Below are 19,409 nucleotides of genomic sequence, written 5' to 3' on the forward strand. Positions count from 1 at the left end.
AAGCACGTGTTAGCTGTCATACAATAGGGGAAAGTTGGTTGGCAAGTGACCAAACTGGGGAAAAGATGAAGAAAAAAAAAGATTGGTTTGAATTTTAACTACTTCAAAGATTTACTATTAAAATGAAATTGAATGTTAATTTGTGCATAATTTTATACTACCAGACAGAGTAAACATTAGAAATAGGGCTATACTGTGTTCATATCATATAAACCATGGAAGGTAAATATTATTTCACCTTCTTAAGCAAAGAACGTTATGAAAAAGCAAAATATTAAAGTTGTAGATTCCCTTTTAATCAGTTATGACATGCCAAATCCCAAATAGCTTATCATTTTTATGTGCTCACTACTTTTGGTATAATGTATTGACATTATAGGACCTACTGTTTGTGATTCAGCCACAGCAAAAGAACAACTTCAGTAAGTGTCTGTTGGAAATGCCAGTAAATGGAAGGGACTTTCTAACATTGTATGAGGATTTTATTACCTTTAAGTGTGCAAATATTTTGGAACTTTACAATACAGTAGGACTCTGCTTCACTTATATCTAATGTTTTGTTTATACACAGAGTTGCATTAGCAATTTACTTGCATAAATGTATGAGAGTTCTTACACATGTCTGTGCTTAAATAAATGTAAATAATGTGAGACAGTACACTAGTAGGCCTTAAAAGTCCAAAATAACCATGAAGTCCACTTGTAAGATGCCAATACAATATCAAGGGTAAATTGCAGAAGGGTTTCTGTTTCACCTAGAAGGACAAATTTGCCTTCCAGAGCTTCATTTTTTTTTCTTTGCTCATCAACAGTGGCAGTTTACCTGCAGCTTCATCTTCATATCCTTCACGAAGTGGCATGAGGGCTCTGAAAAATCATAATGGCTCATAATCATGTTTTCATTATAAACTTATAATATTTTGGGTTTGATGTCTCAAAGTTAATTTCAGATGGAAAATAGGTGTTTGTTTAAGAGATAAGCCTGGAGTGCATGAGTGGCGGGTGAGGGCCGAGGCGGAGCGTGCTGAGCGCGCTCCTCCAGCCCTGGAGAGTGATGCTATGTCAGGAATGTCCAATCATAACACTTACTTAGAGTGCATGTGTCATGGCGACAGATCAGTATGTAAGCTTTTCCTACCTTTATTACAACCAACAAACTCAACACAGCCGCTGTGGAGCCGTAAAGGTGAACCATAGCATCACTACTAATGTGTAAGGATTACACAGAATGATCAGGCCAAAGGATATTCTATTTAAATGCTGGTGATTTCACCATTCATTCAGTTACTATAACTTTAAGTGCAATTATAACACAAAAACACTGTTACAGGTTTCATCAAAATTGGCAGAATGTCCAGTACCACCTATATGTTTGATTTCAACCATGGTGCACTGTTAATGCTAATCATTTACATTTATTACATTGATTTATTCCATGTATATTATTCAAAACACCTTAATTGTGAAGCAGAATCCTATTGTATGCACATAGTTGAGAATTTGGGGGGGTTAAGGTACTTATTACAGAGCACAACTTTTAGAACAAATGTTTAAAAAAAAATCCACATTCTAATGTTCTCTGAAACACACCATTCCTAATTTACATACTTTGCAAACTATACTGATGTTTCAATATTATGGGTTATTTTGTGTAGATTCATGACATAATCCAAAGTAAGTCCGTATCAGTTCCATGTTGTATCACTGCAAAATGTGGAAAAGTTCAAGGGGGTGAATACTTATGCAAGGCACTGTATATTAAGCTTTGTTAAAACAAGAGATGTGGCAGATAATGTGTTTTGTGAAGAAATTGATCTCTTAATCCCCTAAACAAACAATTTTGCTTGTAAAGCGAGCTGCCAGAATTAATGCATATATGTAATGACCCATAAGCATTTAATTATGTTGATAAAAACACAAAGTGAGCATCTTGCTTTTTTGGAAACAAACTCTTCATATGTACAATAAAGGTTACTGAAGTACAAAAGACATAAATAAAATACTGAAATAATAAGCATCATATTACGTTACGGATGTGGGATCAGACTTTTTGTCTCACACCTTTAAAATCCTATGAACATACATGAAGGTTCTTTCTTAAATGAGGAAGAGTTTATCTTAGGGGTTGGGCTATGGCTACCTATATAGTTTTAGATCAACTGATTAAGTGAACAATTATTTAAAAGTTTAAACAGGACTTGACATGATGTGACATAATAGGCAAGGGAGGTAGGTTATGCTGTAAGTTATAAAGCAGAGACAGAGAATGAGTTATCATTCTTATAATTAACATTTTATAATCAAATGCATCTTTCTTTACACTAACAAAAGCTCACAGCTCACACTGATGTCATCTTAATGCCAAATCAATACTCTTTGTTTGTTCCTCTGTCTTTCTGTGTCCTCTATCTTGAAGAGAAAAAAATGGCATGAATCAAATCATCTTCATAATCTTGTGGCCCTTGTGGTTTTATAATTAGTATACAAGTAGCTTTGTCTAGACAGTGTATGTTCTTTTTCCTCTAGAGGTGTGTGTCTGTGCGTGACCAGGCGCTTTGTGGGATTATGCAGATCCCAGGTTAGGTGGCATTTACCGGCGGCCCGTGGCAGGTGTCGGCCCGCAGGCCTCAGGCTTTAATGGGCAGCTGAAATGCACAGACTCGTGTTGGCTTTTATTAGTAGCTTCAGAGAACAAACCCAGGACTGAGGCCTTCTGGGAAAACAGGCTGCATCAGAGCTGCTAAAGAGGAGTGGATGGGAGGTGCAGCGATTTTAGATTTGTTCGTCCTGATCAGCATTGAGGCATCTATATAAAAGCATAATCCATTAGGTGCATAAACAATGATATACAGTCTATAATGCTGGCGAGAGGCGTGTGTCAGTAAACAGCTGTGTTATTTGTAGCGGGATGCCCACGTGGGATTTGGCGCTTGAACAGGTATGCAAAATTAGCGTACAGGGTTGTGTGTACAGTGCTGCTCTTTGATGCAGTCACCTCTGCAGTGTTGTGGAAAAAAACAACAGTGGCACTTTGTTTTTGTGTTTAACATTTCCTAGTTGTAATATATGCAATGCTTAATGACCCCTGTTTTCCGTTGGGTCTGTGTAGCGCTCTCTGTTTGTCGCCAAACTAATGTTGGCCATTACTATTATCGAGTGTTTGTTTAGTCACTTTTCCTGCGTGTAGCTCCTAGAGGCAGTAATGAACGCTCTCAGGTGTGACAGTGTAACTCAGCCTGCAAGAATTTGTCACGGATCAGTCACCCACACCCCATCTTACACATTTTCTGTGCCCCTTGCCTGCACTGCCTGATGGGATATGTAGTTTTGCCTGGTGTTTGAGACAGTTCTTGTGGATGTGTTAGTTATTTAATGTGTATGAACATTAGAGCCCATGCATGCATGCTAAATACTAAATAAACATACTAAATTCTGCAGATTCCTCTGAACGAGATGTAAGAAAAAAGAAAGAGAAGATGGCAAGATATTGTAGATATTGTCCAGATTTGCTAACAGCATTAAAAGAGTGTAGGTTAGAGAGGGAGAAAGAACTGACAAAAGTAGAAGGGATAAAAAGCACAAAATCAGCTTAATGTAAATGTATTAGGGCGAGCAGTGGAGATGTGTGTATGTGTGTGTGAGTTTCAGCTCCATAGCCAAGCCCTGTGCTGACTTTGCGCCTCTCAAAGGAAAATTGATTTGGCCAGGCTGGAGAGAGGTACTTAGATGAGTGGAAAAGAGAGATGGGATGAAGGGGGTGGGTAAAAAATGGAGGTGCTTTGGCACACCTTCAGTTTCTCATACACTCTTTCTTTAACACCTTTTCTATTCTGTTTCTATCATTGAAATACACTTTAGCAGTTGAATGTGTTTGTTAACCTTGAAAGAGACGTTAAGGGAAAACACCTGACTCTTCTCATAGTGAGTAAATGTGCCACTTTTTAAACCAATGAAAGTCTACAGGACAGGAGGGTATAATCTTTAGGGAGGAACTGTTTTTAGTGTATGTACACTATCATGGCTCACCCACTCACTTATCTCAGAACAGTGTTATCTCTCTCTCTCTCTCCCTCTCTCTCTCTCTCTCTCATACATACACACACACAGCTATAGACTTTATTCACATCCACACTCATTTCCTGACTGCAGTGTTCTCTTTTCTCTGTAAACAGGAATCGGGAGTTTGTCTGAGCTAGTAAACATGTGAACTCCTCTGGTTGCCACAAATGCTTCCATGTTGCTTTAAACTCAGCAGGACTCTCAGGTTAACAATAAGAAGTGGAGTATATTTGCAAACCTGTGTAGTTTTATATCATCTTTCTGGTACATCTCAGGGTTAAATCCTATTTTTGTGACTGATATATTAAAAACCAGGCTAAGAACCTCATAAGATATATCGGGATATAATTTATTATATATTTTATGTTACATCTTCACAACTCCATCTTTCTCGTACTGCTGATGGTAACGAAACAGAGTCTTTAAGCGTGATTTATGCTGCCAGCTCTGTTCCAGCTCTGTTCAGCCAGCACTTACCTTAACGAATGAGAACTCGTTAGGTGAAGCTATCGCTCCATCATTCCCTCTTCTAATAGAATGTCACATCATGCTGAGCCAAGCACGCTCACTTCTGCACACATACATACGCATACACATACACACGCTGCTAATTAAGGTCGTCTGGTCAGCTACAACAAATCAATGCTGCTTAGTCTTATCTATCTAAAAAAGAAAACAGATTAAGTGGCATGAAAACAGTGAGGGCAGAAATCAGATGTGGAAATGATAAAAGAACACTGGGGTGGTTGTCAAGAAGTCATACTTACAGACTAGTACTCTCTAAGTATTATTTATGTACCAGGGCTGCTGCAGATTCCTGAATTTATTTTCCATGCTATCAAATGTTGTTACTTCATCCAGTTTGCTTTATAAACATAAGATATGCATTGAATTACCCATGTGGCCTCAGTCTCTAACACCGTGGTTAACACAAGGCTGAAATGATGAATATCACCCCTCTAACTTCACCTGATAAAATACGTCCTACAAGGTTTGCTACAAGGTATTTGATCCAATTATATGCTACAGAACCAGACTAATAAGTCTCCTTGTCTTCGTTAAAGTGAAGAGCACATTGGCTTATTCAGGTGCTTGTGTTGTGATTGGTACATATGTACACACAGCAGCTCTTCTGTCACACACGCTCAACTGTCTTCATAACTCCGTTTAACGGATTCCACTTTAGAAGATGACTTTTTCTCTTTTCTTATAAGAAGAGACATCAGTGAGACATAAGAAGAGACATCAGCTACAGTAGAATTAAGGCGGCAGGGTGGTACAGTGGGAAGCATTGCTTCCTCACAGCTCCAGTGTCCCCACTTCAGTCCTGACTTCACATTACTGCCTGTGGAGTTTAAAATGTACTGCTCCTGGTTCTCCAGTTTCCTCCCATCTCCCAAAAACATGTGTGTATTGGCTATTCCAAAATTGTCACTAGGTATGAATGAGAGTGTGTATGTGTGTGTGCATGGTACCCTGTGATGTACTGGCATCCCATCCAGGGTCTATTCCCGCCTTGTTCCCGGGATAGATTCCAGATCCACAGCTACCCCATCAGGATAAAACTGTTATGGAAGAATGAATGAATGAAATACAGTGGGATTAATAATATTTTAATACTGATGGCAAACTGTGACCTCTGACAGCTGAAACTGCAGTAACTAAATTTGACAGAGTGTTGTCTGAGGAGGGAATAATACTTCTCATGTTTCACTGTTTTGTTTGCTACTGTAACGTGAGCGGTGTTGCCTAATTGCCAGCCGGCTCGTGAGTGAGAGCTATAAGCCAATCACTGCACAAGGTGGAATTTGTTGCAATCTGGGTAGAAAAAAAATTACAACACCGTGTCGAACATTTTGATTGGCCAAAAAAAAAAAAAACAGTGTAACACAGTCATTTTTTAAGTAGTGAATGTGTTTAAATAAAATCAAACCTGTGACAGCCCTGATCCAACATTCCACTTCGTGAATCTGCTTTTTCTTTACTCTCTCACTCATACCACTTCCTCTCCATCTCAACCATCCCACTTAACTCTCTAAGGTTGTATATTTGTCCCTCACTGTATCCATTTTATAAACCCCTTTCTCTAATGTTTTTCCTCTTCTGTGTGTGTGTGTGTGTGCAGTGAGTAACTACAGCCATGTACTGGAAGGCCAGTCAGACTCTGATGATGAAGATAAGCTCCATATCGTGGAGGAAGACGGGACCCCCGTGGATGGAGCTGATGGTGACAGCGTTGCCCACGACGATGATGCCAATGGCCCTGAGGACCGATGGGATGAAGGTAACATTCCAGCTAGTGGTATTTTTTCTAGAGGAAAGTAGTTGCGGGTTTGAATTCTCCTAAAAAATAAATTAGTAATCTAATATTAACATAAAATGCTTCACTTCTGTGCAGTAACATAAGATATATTGCAGTATCCATGATTTAGACAGATTTTTTTTTTGCTGGAAGATGAAAGGCATGTGTTTATCAGGCATTAGCAGTTAGAAATTTTTTTAAACAAATAGTGTAACGCTAAGCACCAGAATTCCTGGCCATTAGCTGTTAGCTGACGAATGAGGGCGTGTGGGACATTAGTGTTTAGGGAGGTTCTGGAGAAGATTTGAGCTGCTGTGGAGTGGATGTTTACAGTACATAGAGTGTATTCAGTTAGTGTGTGTGTATGCTGCATGAGTGGTATTGGGTAGTAAATTTAACTATATATACTGGCCTCATAACCGTTACTAGCACAGCTACTTACTGGAGTGGGGAGATTTAGAGCAAAGAAATGTGCAGTTTTTCCCCAAGTAAAATTAATCAAGATTGCAGTTTTTGCTGACAAATCTGAAATGTTAATGTGCATTCTTTTTCTTGTTATTATATTTAATTCATATGGCTAAATCTCAGAAACTGGCCTGTTAGGATATTGTGTATGTAAGTTGTGCTTAAGTTTGGGATATACACACTTCTCTGCCTACACGATCCATAACTCATATGCTGTGAAACATTCATTAGCAGTATCAGGTCTACAGTATCGACTCAACCTTGTTTTTTTTTTTTGTCTCAAATTTCAGCCTCTCCCACTCATTCCCTTGTTGCTCTTTAAGCTCTTCATCCTCTTTTTCACCTTTCTCTCCCCCTACCTAGAGTAGAGGCAGGCAGACTGACTCTCTGTGGGCTCCGTGTTTGTTTTAAAGCCTCTTTTTTCCCTCCCGTACACCTCCACTTCATCCTCTTGTCTTTACAACAGAGACTCACACTCTCTTGCTCCCTCTCAATCATCATGATTAAAAGCAATTGCGGCCTTCTTGCATGCTGTCGGCTCTTATTTTCGCCAGTATGAAACCACACCTCTCCTATTCACAGTGATAATACAGTGGCTGCACAGGCACTAGTTCGTCTGTTACTCTGTGCTGTCAGCTCACAGTCCAACCACATGTCCTTGCACAAGCAGAGATTCTGTAAAGGTAGAGAAGACAGAGAAGACATGGGGCCCAAGAGAATAAAAAATGTCCTAGTGTCAAAATTCACCCCGGCGTCCACGTTCACAGGCATTCAGACTGCACACGCTAGACCTTTTTGGGAAATGGTTAAGCAAACGACCTGAGGATCAAAAGAAGGTGGCTTTATTCCAGTCTTGCAAAACTAAATAGCTGTTGAAATTGAGAAAGAAAAGGGAGGAGAGCGTGTGCTCTTGCTGCCTCCCCCACCCGTCTCCAACCGGGCTACATTCCCTAGTACATTTTCTTGGAGTGTTTACAAAGATTTTATGATGGTTTCACAATTCGTAAATTATACATTCCCAAGCCCCCTTGGCAAAACATTTATTCCAAATGACCCAAGCTTTCTAGTGGGATTTGGAAACTTCCAGACATCTCAAATCATCACATCATAAAAAAAACTGTACTCCAGAAAAGGGGCCTTGACATGCATATGCAACAGGTAAAAGAATGTGTGTTTAATATGTAGCTGATCAGAGCTTCTGGGGCCTCATTTATCAGTATTGCATTGAAAATATTCCAAATTGATTCTCATGCATCAACTTTAGAATTCCCATATGCACAATAAACATCAAATGCATAAGAGGAGGGAAGGAAGTTTAATAAATACCAATTGTTTATAGCCGCCGTGTGCATGTCACTGCTCATTTAAATACAGACGCACCCACAATTAACCATATACAGTATGGTATGTAGGCATCACTTCAAAGGAAAGCTAAATAAACGACTTTGTCATTTTGCTTTTGCCACCAAGAAACCTGCAAACAAATGAAACTTCCTGAAGCCTTCAGGATTAATATAACTGAATTCTGATGCCGCTTTAACTGCAGCAATAATAATCAAGGTGTTGACATCTGTAAAACTTTCACAGGTATTACATGTGTGCACGTTGCTTCCCTCTCCAACTTGGATCACTGATGGAAAAAAATGTAAGGTATGATATGGGGAATGATCGTCTGGTGATAAACCACAGAGAATTTACAGCTATTAAATTGGTCCGGTTCCTAAAATGCTCTCTCTAAATTCAGCAAAGAATCAAGATAAATCACATTTTAACACACCAGTACTGTTAACCTTTTATGTAATTTGGCATATCCACAAATGCATTTGTATTTAAACCTAATTGAAAAGCAGTAATGGATGTCATAGATCATTCAAATTATTAACAGTCCAAACCAATGATCAAACAAGTGGCCTTCAGGGAACACATTTCAATCGAGGTTTATTTTCCACTGTTGTGTGCATTGCATACACAAGCTGTGTGTAAATATACGCACTAATCTAAGCAAATGTTCATTTTTAATAAAGCCCACATTTTGTGTTGTTCATATACACACTTTACATGTAATGAAAGTACCTGTGCGTACCATTGATAAATGAGGGCTCAGGACTTAGGGAAAGAAAAATATATAAAAAAGCAGATCTGTGTGGTGGTCTGGGAAAAACCCGTCGAATGTCACCGAGGCTGAATTCAAAGAGAAAATGCTGACAAAAAATGTCTGTTTTTGACCTAAAAACTGGGCCTTTTCTACTTTTCATGATAGACTATTGTGAAAATAGAAAGATTACTTTTAAAAAAATCATAAATATATTTCACCAGAATGTTGTAGAAATGTTTTAACTTTCTGAACTTGCTCAGGCTTTTCTGCAAAGATTTTATTGGATAGATAAGGATGCAGTTTAACAACAATTTTCTGAAAAATGGAAAGGCATCCTTTTCAGAGCATATTGCCGTCTCACGCCCGGTGTTCCTGCCAGAAGCTCTGGATCCACCGTGACCCCGACCAGGATAAAATGGGTAATGAATGTGAGTGAGTGAGCAGAATTGAATCATTAAAAGTAATTTTCTCCTTTTTCACTTTTGGTGATTTGGCCATATTTTAAAATTTATATAATAAATTATAATAAGTTATAATTTCACTTGTGACAAAGATATTTGCAAAAGAAAACATTGCAGTTCAAGAAAACCTGTAGTTTTCAAAACATCATATGGAAGAAAATGCCAAAACTCCACTATGTGAAAGTTTTTCACAGGTCACCACACAACTAAAAACACCCTAAATGCCTAAAATTGTACAATCTGATTGAATAGATCTCGTTTAAATTTTTTTTTTGGCTTGGGTGTGTGTCACGTCTTTTTTTTCTTTCTATACATCTATGTGGCAATACAGCACAACAGCTCTCCACCCAACAGCACACAGAACTGGGCAAAATGGCATCCTATTATAGCTGAAACTCTAATTCAAACCAGGTGTGTTCACGTTAACAAGTCCAGATTACCCAACGCAGTTAACTAGCTAATTGCATTCGCAGCTGTGTTGAGAAACCACCAGCACTATCTTTGGGAAGGCATGGCAGGCAACACCATGGCCTTTAACTCACTAAATGTGTTAAATTTCATGTGCTTGGCAATTTAATGAAACAGAATAAAATGGAAAGAAAAGCAGGATAACATTTCTCTTTAAGAGGAGGATTTACTTATTCATTTGATTAAAGATACTCTGTAGTAATGGACTATTATAATCTGAGTTTAAAGATATTGTGTGTTATCAGGTTAAAGGAATGTGTGATTTCAAAGTTTTTCTTTAAGTCTTTTTTGGATTGGACAGAATTTTAGGCTCAGTTAGTACAGCAGGGAAGAACTTTAATATGAATAGTCTCTTGAAACGCTGTTTGGTAAGAAATGCGAGCAGGTGAGTCATGGGGAACTTCCAGTAGGATCCTGACACAATGCGCGGGCCGTTATTTCTGGGAAATGTAGTGCAGGTATGCAAGTTAAGCTGCGTTATTTATTTATTGTTTTAATAAAAATGAATGATCAGTTTAAGGTGTAGATTTATCGAGTGGCTTAGCGTAGAATTAACTGTAAAGTCTTATTACAGCCTTTCTAATTCTGAATCAATCTAAAAAGAATGCTTAGATTTAACCTGGCACACCTACTTCTATTATATTCTGTGAATAAAGTACCAAAAACAAAAAGCCCCTTGCAAAATTTCTGCAACATAAACTCTATACATCCGGTGCTAAAACAATTCTTTAAAAAAACCCTTCGTACTTTCCGTAAAACAATTTTACACCAAAGTGGTGCGCTGACTCATACACATCAAGTGATCCACCCATGTGCTTTCTGATCTTCTACCTTCACCTGTGTGTGTAAGCACGAGAGGAAGTGGACGTGTGTACAACTGCAGCCTTCAAACCACATTACATTAACTATATGCTATAAGCACATGCTGTTCATGGTTTCACTTTTTGTTCAAGGTGGCCAGGTCTCTCTTTAGCTTTGGCATCAGTCCCTCAGGGTCTTGAATTTGAATAAATGAACTAGTCGATTTTGAGAAGCTCATGAGAATATGTGATTTAAACACAAGCTTACACAGGGCAGGCCAACATCTGTGGTGTTTTATCTCCTGCCATCACTAAGCATCATCGAGTCCTCTCTCTCTCAACCTGCTGCTCAGCTACTATTTACCTGAATTTGTTTATTCAGTTCAATTCAATTCAATTTTATTTGTATAGCATTTTAACAGTGGACATTGTCACAAAGCTCTACAGAAAAAAATACATTCAGGATATAAATTGTGAATGTATAAATTTATCCCTAACGAGCTAGCCAGAGGTGACGGTGGCAAGGAGAAACTCCCTGAGACAATATGAGGAAGAAACCTTGAGAGGAATCAGACTCAAAGGGGAATGCATCCTCATCTGAGTTACAACGAATAGTGCAGTTATGAATAAATCGGTTCTATAACTGTGTACCACATGGACAAATAGTGCAATTGTGTAACCAGGAAATTCATTACAGTTTTCACATGAAGTCTGTTTTGCTGAACCTATCCACTGTCCACTGATGGAGACCTGAGTGCAAACCTGCTCGTGGCAAGCACAGCCCCAAAGCCACCACAGCAATCACAGTCCCAAGCCATCACAGTACAACTAACAGTATGAACCGCGGTCCAAAGCCATCTCCACTTGTAGACAACTACACCATTGTGCTCCCTTTGTACAAACAGCACTGCACCAAACAGCAATACACACGTAGTTAGGTTTTACAGTGCACCTCGAGGGCTGTTATGTTGTACTTTCATGGCCATTTGATTGGGGCGTTGCAATCGTAGAAGATGGTGTGCTGTCAATGAAGACCAAGTCATAAAGAACCAGAGCAGAACAATGAAAACAGTAACCTTAAAAACCTTAAAGTTTACAGTGGAAAATGATCTGTCTCATACAGGCAGTGAAATGACTGCCTGACTGGTGATCATTTCACCTCCTAAGCATCTGATAAGGAAATGGATTTTCTTCAAAATAGCCCAATTGCTATTTCTCTCATCTTCTTCAGGCTATTCGTTTGTAGCTTTGTGCCTGGGAAATCTGTTTTATGTTATCTATAAATCCCCATTTCACACTGGAAGCGTTTGCCCAGCTCACAGCACCATTTCTTTATTCTCCCTGATATGATAAATTCACTGCAAAAATCTTGCATGTTGGACAAATACATACTGCCACTGTACCTCATATATCTAACACAGAGTCACTGTTGCCGACAGCAGTAGGAGGCAGAGGCGATGTTCATTTGGCTCACCCCAACCGCCCACATACATACATCTCTTTAAATCGTTCTGACACCCGAATGCACAATTGTCCTCAGGTGTTCCAAATGTTGTTTTGAGTTGCGAGCGAATGCCATTAGTTGTAATTGCTGACATTGCGGACTCATTTCGAGTGTGCACGCATGAGAAAGTGCAGAGCTCAGGCAGAGATACACATATGTAGCCTCCGGGCTTGCTTTTTCCCAAAGCCTTCATTTCTTCATTGTCTCTCGTTAGTGAGCGATAAAGAAGTAGAGCACAGTGCTCCAATTAAGGGGTTCATTTTACAGGAGGTTGAGCACAGTTTGTGCATTAAGGGATATTGGGAAATCGAGAGATTGAGTTAGCTATTCAGGACTAATTTGTTTTGTTTGTTTTATAAGCGGGCTAAGAGTCTCTTGCCTGTGTGACTTTGATTTTATAATTATGACTTTGATCTTCTAATTATGTGTTGAAAACCTACATGCACCTTTTGCTTTTCTTTTTCCTCTCTCTCTGAAAAAGAGCGTTCATGTATAATGCATCAACATCTCACACTTTGTTGTATTGTGTCTGACTCTATGGTGTCTCCCAGATTATGGCTTTAATGCACATTTAACATTGTCCAGCATAAAACCCTGCATCGCCAGTATACATGATTGATATCAGTCTGTCACTCGAGGACTACAATGTTTGCTGATAACAGTCTTTGTTTGGGAAAGAGCTTGTTGTGGAAATCAGGTGATGTTGTATAGTGTATAAACTATGCCCTACAGATTTCATCACCTTGGCCCTTGTTGTTTATGCATGCCCTAGTAAATTAATGATGTGCATTTGAGTTTGTTGAGAAAATTTGTGATGACATTTACTGGAACTAAGTGAAAACTCGTGTACCTATTGTACCTAGTCAGCAGCATTGTTCACATAGTTATCTGCATACCTTATGTGTAATCTGGAGGATTAAAAACTATAGCCACTAGCGGGAATTGTCGGTCTGAAACATCCCTTCCTCCTTGACTACTCCTTCAGATGAACGACAGTAGAGGAGGCTATGTTATTGTTTATCTTGCATAGATGGCAGAAACAGTGGCAGCGCCACCAACATAGATGGTATGTTAGGCCATTAGATGAACTCTCAGTCTGGTCCCGACATCAGATGTCACATCATATTACAGTGCCCTGTCTGTTCATGTTGGAATTGCACGACGCGGACACGTAGCATTCATTTCTGAATTACAACTGCAGGATACATGTGGCAGCCATCATGTATACACATGCATGTAGGTAAAAGCAAGTATAATCCAAGCTTTATGTCACATTCATGTCACTCTTGCTCTCTGAGGCATAAAGAGCACCATGGACAGCCAGGTATCTGCAAGTATTTTCCATCCCAGCACAATGCTGCCTGACTTCACTAATGATATCTCCTCCCCAGCAATTAACACAGTCAGGTGTGTTGGGGTGAGTGCTGGGGAGTGTCATGACCGACGTAGGCAGACCTTGCATCCATCATCAGATGCAGCTGAGTACCCATTACATATTTATGGAGAGGTAATAGTCATGCAGAGTTCAGTTTACATACTAATCGAACACACCTGGCTCTAATGTTCAGTTGCTCTATGAGACACTGATTAGCTGAATCAGGTGGGTTAGATTAGGACTGGAAATAAACCAAGTGTGTTAGATTTGGAATTATTATACCAAGATTTACAGGTCTTGAGATGGTTCCAAAGGAGCTTTGTAGACCGTCAAAAGCATAACACCGGCTTTTATGAACCATATGCAATATTTTGTTTTATTGTTAAGAGAAACATCCTGCAAAATCAAATTTTCAGGGTCAGTGAATTACTTAAAACTATTTTTTTTCAAGGAACAGTTTGTGATTTAAGAGAACTCTGCTGCTTTTATGGCAAATTGCAATTAATCATTGACAAGCCTTTACTTCAGATGACAAATTAAGGGATAGGTGTCTTAAGTAAACATAAAGTTCTTAGTAATGTCTTGTATGTCACCAGAACAGCTCTACTGTAAACATCACTGGATCTGTACTGGAGTTATGCATACCATTCTTCCAAAATGAGAACTTGGAGGAGAACAAACTTCTGGGCCAGAAAATGTAAACAAGAACATGAACTGATAGAAAATAAACAGATCCACTTCACTGCAATGTAGTAAACTGTCTATAAAGTTGTATGATTAGTATAGCTTAGTTTTAGAAACATTTCTAAGCATTACAAACTGCACCTTTAATTGTCCAGAATAAATAAGTCTGGGTCATGGGCTTAGCAATAATTGTGTGTATGTGTGTGTTGCAGTGAAAGAGGAGTGTGTGTCAGAGGAGGATGAGAGGAGTAGGGATGCTCTTGTTGAGGAAATGCTTCAGCAGGGAGACACGGCCGTCATCTTCCCGGAGGCACCGGAAGACGAACCACGCCAGGGAACACCGGAGACCAGTGGCCATGATGAGAATGGTACACACACACACACACACACACACTTCATCGTGCTTAGTAATATGGCTAATCAATGCTATGCTATACCTAAACCTAACCTAAACCTTAACCCTCAGTAACCAGAAGGAAATACAAAACTGCAGTTTTCATGCCCAGCCAAATCTCCACATAAAGTCAAAACGGTCATATATTCCTATCCTTGTGGGGACATTTGGTGCCCACCAAGATATACAGTATACACATGCCCACACTCACAGTCTATTGTGAATTCAGAGTCACGATGAAGCACAAATTTCACACCCAGGTACACACCTCTAAACACACAGCCTGCCTTTGGTGACTCTAAAATTTCCACTTCACCTGTTTGAACAGAAAGTTGGAAAATGCAGCACCTGAGCAAATCTTTCATACCTGAGAGAGTTTCTCATGTCTGTGTGTGGGAGCGATTCACCTGACTACAGGAGTTTAATACGTTACCTGTTAACAGGTAATATGTTACCTGTGGGACGTTTAGATAGAGATAGATAGAAATGTTAGCCAGGTGCACCTCAATTCTTATTCACAGTTTGACCTATGAATAATTCAGATGATTAAGGCAGATTGATTATTAGGCAGTTCAGTTACTTACATGCACTCTATAGCCAAGCATAAAAATGGCAAAATGACAGATAGTTTAATTTAACAATTACAGTGTCCAGTTAGTCAGCCAGACATGATGAATATGTAGCTGAGTTAATAAAGGTCTAACATCTTCTATATTAATGTGTAAATTGCTTATCACCAGAAGACTATTTAATTAATAAAATATTTCACAGTATTAATTTCTCATTTATTAATCCAGTCTTCTTTGCCCCTTTCACTCACGTACTTTCAAAAGAGTGCTTTCCTCCCCAGCTAATTCTCTGGCAGTTGCTCACCTCTTTGTTTTGTGTGATTACCAAGCGACCATTCCTCTTCCTTTGTTTCTCTTCATTTCTCCTCGGCCCCTCTCTTGCTTTGTGCTGAAGATCTTGGGATGGAGAGAGACAGAGAGTTGTGCTGTAGCTGTCACTCTGTGCACATCAAAGGCCTCTCTCTATCACAGTGTGCGATTGAAGTTCACATATTGCTCTACTTCAGCTCACACTCTTCACAGCCAACACAATAGCACACGTGTACACATGCACTCTCACACGTACACACTCACACATGCACTCACACCTTTTTATGGGCTAATAAGGTGATGCGATTATTCAAAGCCTCATTTGTATATTTATTAACGTTAAACACATTTTATATACTATAGTAAACGCTGTGTTGTGTAATGGCTTTCTGTAATCAGTTGTTCATTTTCATTTGTGTCTCTCTCCAAAGCACATCTCATTTACAGAGCACACGTTTTGTGTTACTCTGTGTGTGTTTGTGTGAGACTCAACCACACAGCGTATGTCCTTGTACTCATATCATTGTCCTTGCACTTAGCCCTGTTGCTCTGCCTCTTTCTCTCTTGTCTCTCCCTTTGCCTGCCTCTCTCTCTCTCTCTCTCTCTCTCTCCCAGGCACACCAGACGCGTTTTCTCAGCTCCTCACCTGTCCCTACTGCTCTCGCGGCTACAAGCGCTACACGTCTCTGAAGGAGCACATAAAGTATAGACACGAGAAGAGCGAGGACAACTTCAGCTGCTCACTTTGCAGCTACACTTTCTCCCACCGCACACAGCTCGACCGACACATGAGCGCACACAAAGCAGGCAGAGACCAGGTACCGCATTTAACCTTAAACTCAATCCTTAATTCATCATACATAACACAATACATGCTTTTTGGAAATGTATAGCCTCTTTGAGAGCATAGATTCTTTTAAAGATGTTTTGCTAATTCAGCATTTAGATATCCTAAATTCACTGTATTGGGGTTTCTTTAAATTCATATGTCTAGTGAAGCTGAATGTGTAAATGTTTAATAACACATCACTAATTTCTCGAAACACTAAATATATTAAGATGCATTTGATATTTTATGAATATCAATACACCTATGGAAATACAGCAGTATAAAGCACATTTTCTGTCGTTTTCTAGCGGCATGTAACCCAAACAGGGGGTGGAGGAAACCGTAAGTTTAAGTGCACTGAATGTGGCAAAGCCTTCAAGTACAAACACCACCTGAAAGAACACCTGCGTATCCACAGTGGTGAGCACACTAACGTTTTTTTGGCATTGCATGTCTGTCTGTGTATTTGTATTAGTTAATAAGGAAATTCAACATTAGCGTTCACCGCCAAAGTCCTGCATATGTAGTTTCTGGCTAGCCTTCTGAAATAGGAAACATGCTTGTGTTTATACTGGCTCTTAATTGTGCAGTTAAAGGAAACTAATTGTGCAGCAATCGATTTCATCTGGAACATCTGGGTTTTTTGGACTGTCTGCTTAACTTAATTTTATTTACAATTCAGTGCATGTATTTGTTATGAAGATATTTTTCCAGCCTTCTATTTAATTTTCCTAATGAATGGGATATTTCTAGCTAAGTATAAAATAGAACCATGCTAGCATAAATGTAAGAGATCTTATATCATATAAGAGATCTTATCTGTGGATTTGTGGAACATCAGATATGTAAACATTATAGGTGTACAAAAGTCTAAAAGCATTTATCTGTTTGTGTCATACAGGGGAGAAGCCATACGAGTGCCCCAACTGTAAAAAGCGTTTCTCTCACTCTGGCTCCTACAGTTCCCATATCAGCAGTAAGAAATGCATCGGCCTCATTTCCGTCAACGGCCGGCCACGACCCTCGCCAGCCACAGGAGGCACCAAAACCCCTCAGTGTCCTTCACCATCCCTGCCCTCCTCCCCCGCCACTGCCCGGACTCAGATCCAGGACAAACTGGACCATAGTAAACCCCTGCAGGAGCAGCTCCCGATCACACAGATTAAGTCTGAGCCATTGGACTATGAGTACAAGCCTGTGGTAGTTGCCCCGGCTGCCCCTGGAGGAGTAAACGGGGTTTTCCAAGGAGGGGCAGCAGCACCACTACAGGGGGCAGTGCAGGCTGTGGTCCTCCCCACTGTAGGACTGGTCTCCCCAATCAGCATTAATCTAGGGGATTTGCAGAACATGCTAAAGGTGGCAGTGGATGGGAATGTGATCAGGCAGGTGTTGGAGAATGCCCAGACCAAAGGCCAGCCTGCAAGCACCGGCAGAGTGGCTATTGCACAGGCTCCTCAGCAAGTCATCCAAGCCATCAGTCTTCCCATTGTTGACCAGGACGGTACCGCCAAGATCATAATCAACTATAGCCTTGACCCATCGCAGACTCAGGTAGCTCTGCAGAACTTGAAGAAAGAGCCAGTGGGGCAGAATACAGACTCCTGCAAGGCTGAACGACTACCTGAGGACCTGACGGTTAAAAGCAAGACAACCAGGGACAAAACCACCATCACTGTGGATGAAGAATGGCAGCAGGAGAAGGGCAAACTCTACAATCACACGACAAACAAACACTGTGGCAAGGAGGAACAGGAGGTTAACGGAACACACTTGGAGGAAAAGCCTGAAGCAGATGTTGAACTGTGTCCTGGGCAGCCCCCACTGAAGAACCTTATGTCCTTGCTTAAGGCTTACTTTGCCTTAAACGCAGAACCTACCAAGGAGGAGCTGGCAAAGATATCCGAGTCAGTCAATCTCCCTACTGATATTGTCAGGAAGTGGTTTGAGAAGATGCAGAATGGGCAGATTCCAATGGAGGTCTCTACAGCCACACCCCAGACTAACGGGATAGACATTAATGGCACTCCGGAGGAAACCCCCAATCCGATGTCAGAGCAGGACAGCAAAAGGAACCAAGAGGAGGAGGAGGAGATGGAGCTTCATAGCCCAGCAGAAGGCACTACAGCTGGGATAAGTGGAACAGAAAATGGCCCCACATCCCCTTTACCACTAAATCTATCTGCAGATGGGCCTGTGCCAGCCCAGACTGCGGAGGAAGGAGAGGGACCGCTTGATTTGTCTCTCCCAAAATCTGTAGCGGCAACAAATACAACCAGCGCTCACTCTGTTTACTCAGCTCAGGACGAGCCTCTGAACTTGGTTTGCACAAAGAAGGAAGTGCTCAGCAATGCAAGCACCAGCACTGCCATCTATGCCAGCCAAACAAGTGCCAATTCCCTGAACATTGTGACCACTCAACTGCCCACCCTCGTGGCTATCGCCAAGCAAGGCCCCGGGCAGTGCCTGCGCACCCTCACCACCACTAAACAGACCATCTTAATCCCACAGCTGGCCTACACCTACACCACTACAGCCTCCAGCCCAGCAGGGGGTGACACACCACAGAAGGCCATACTGCATGTCAATGGCGTCAAGGTGAGACCAGAGAGCAGTGAAAACATGGGAGTGAATTATTGTGTCCTGAGTGAAACAAACAGAATTAAATGCACTTTAGTGTTTGAGTTTTCTATACTCAGCACCATATGATGATTTAGGTTATCTATACTAGTTGATGCAGTCTTATTGATCTCTAGCATTAGTTGTCCACATTTGTTATCCAGTGGAACGTTTTTCGTTCCAAATTAAGAAAATCTCATTTGTTAAGACTTTGATGACAAAAATTTTCTTTTTTTTGGAGAATGAATGTTTGCAAATCTCCAAATAAAATTTAAATTTTTTTCTACTTACACAAAGGGCAGTTTAAATAAAAAAAAAAATCTAGAATTAGGTATTATATTACATTACCTGACATATCATTAATATTGTTTTACCATGGCTTTCTGTGCCATTGTAGCTATCCTCACTGGCCAGCTTGGTGTCTTTATCTAGGTTACCAGTAATAGTAGCAGCCCAAGTTGTACTATTTGTAAGTGCAA

The 19,409-nt window shown here is 40.3% G+C and overlaps 1 protein-coding gene across 2 annotated transcripts in view; it reads left to right on the forward strand.

Annotated features, from left to right (window-relative positions):
• The window catches only part of zeb1b (zinc finger E-box binding homeobox 1b), a 60,301-nt gene that overhangs the window by 35,891 nt on the left and 5,001 nt on the right, over positions 1-19,409 (forward strand). For both annotated transcript variants that reach the window (XM_026914941.3, XM_026914942.3), the window contains exons 2-6: positions 6,185-6,343; positions 14,426-14,581; positions 16,101-16,303; positions 16,623-16,734; positions 17,216-18,909. In XM_026914941.3, the coding sequence (XP_026770742.2) occupies positions 6,185-6,343; positions 14,426-14,581; positions 16,101-16,303; positions 16,623-16,734; positions 17,216-18,909 (2,324 nt within the window). The remainder of the gene's footprint in view (positions 1-6,184; positions 6,344-14,425; positions 14,582-16,100; positions 16,304-16,622; positions 16,735-17,215; positions 18,910-19,409) is intronic.

This window comes from Pangasianodon hypophthalmus, chromosome 12, assembly GCF_027358585.1.
Source record: "Pangasianodon hypophthalmus isolate fPanHyp1 chromosome 12, fPanHyp1.pri, whole genome shotgun sequence".
Taxonomy (NCBI): domain Eukaryota; kingdom Metazoa; phylum Chordata; class Actinopteri; order Siluriformes; family Pangasiidae; genus Pangasianodon; species Pangasianodon hypophthalmus.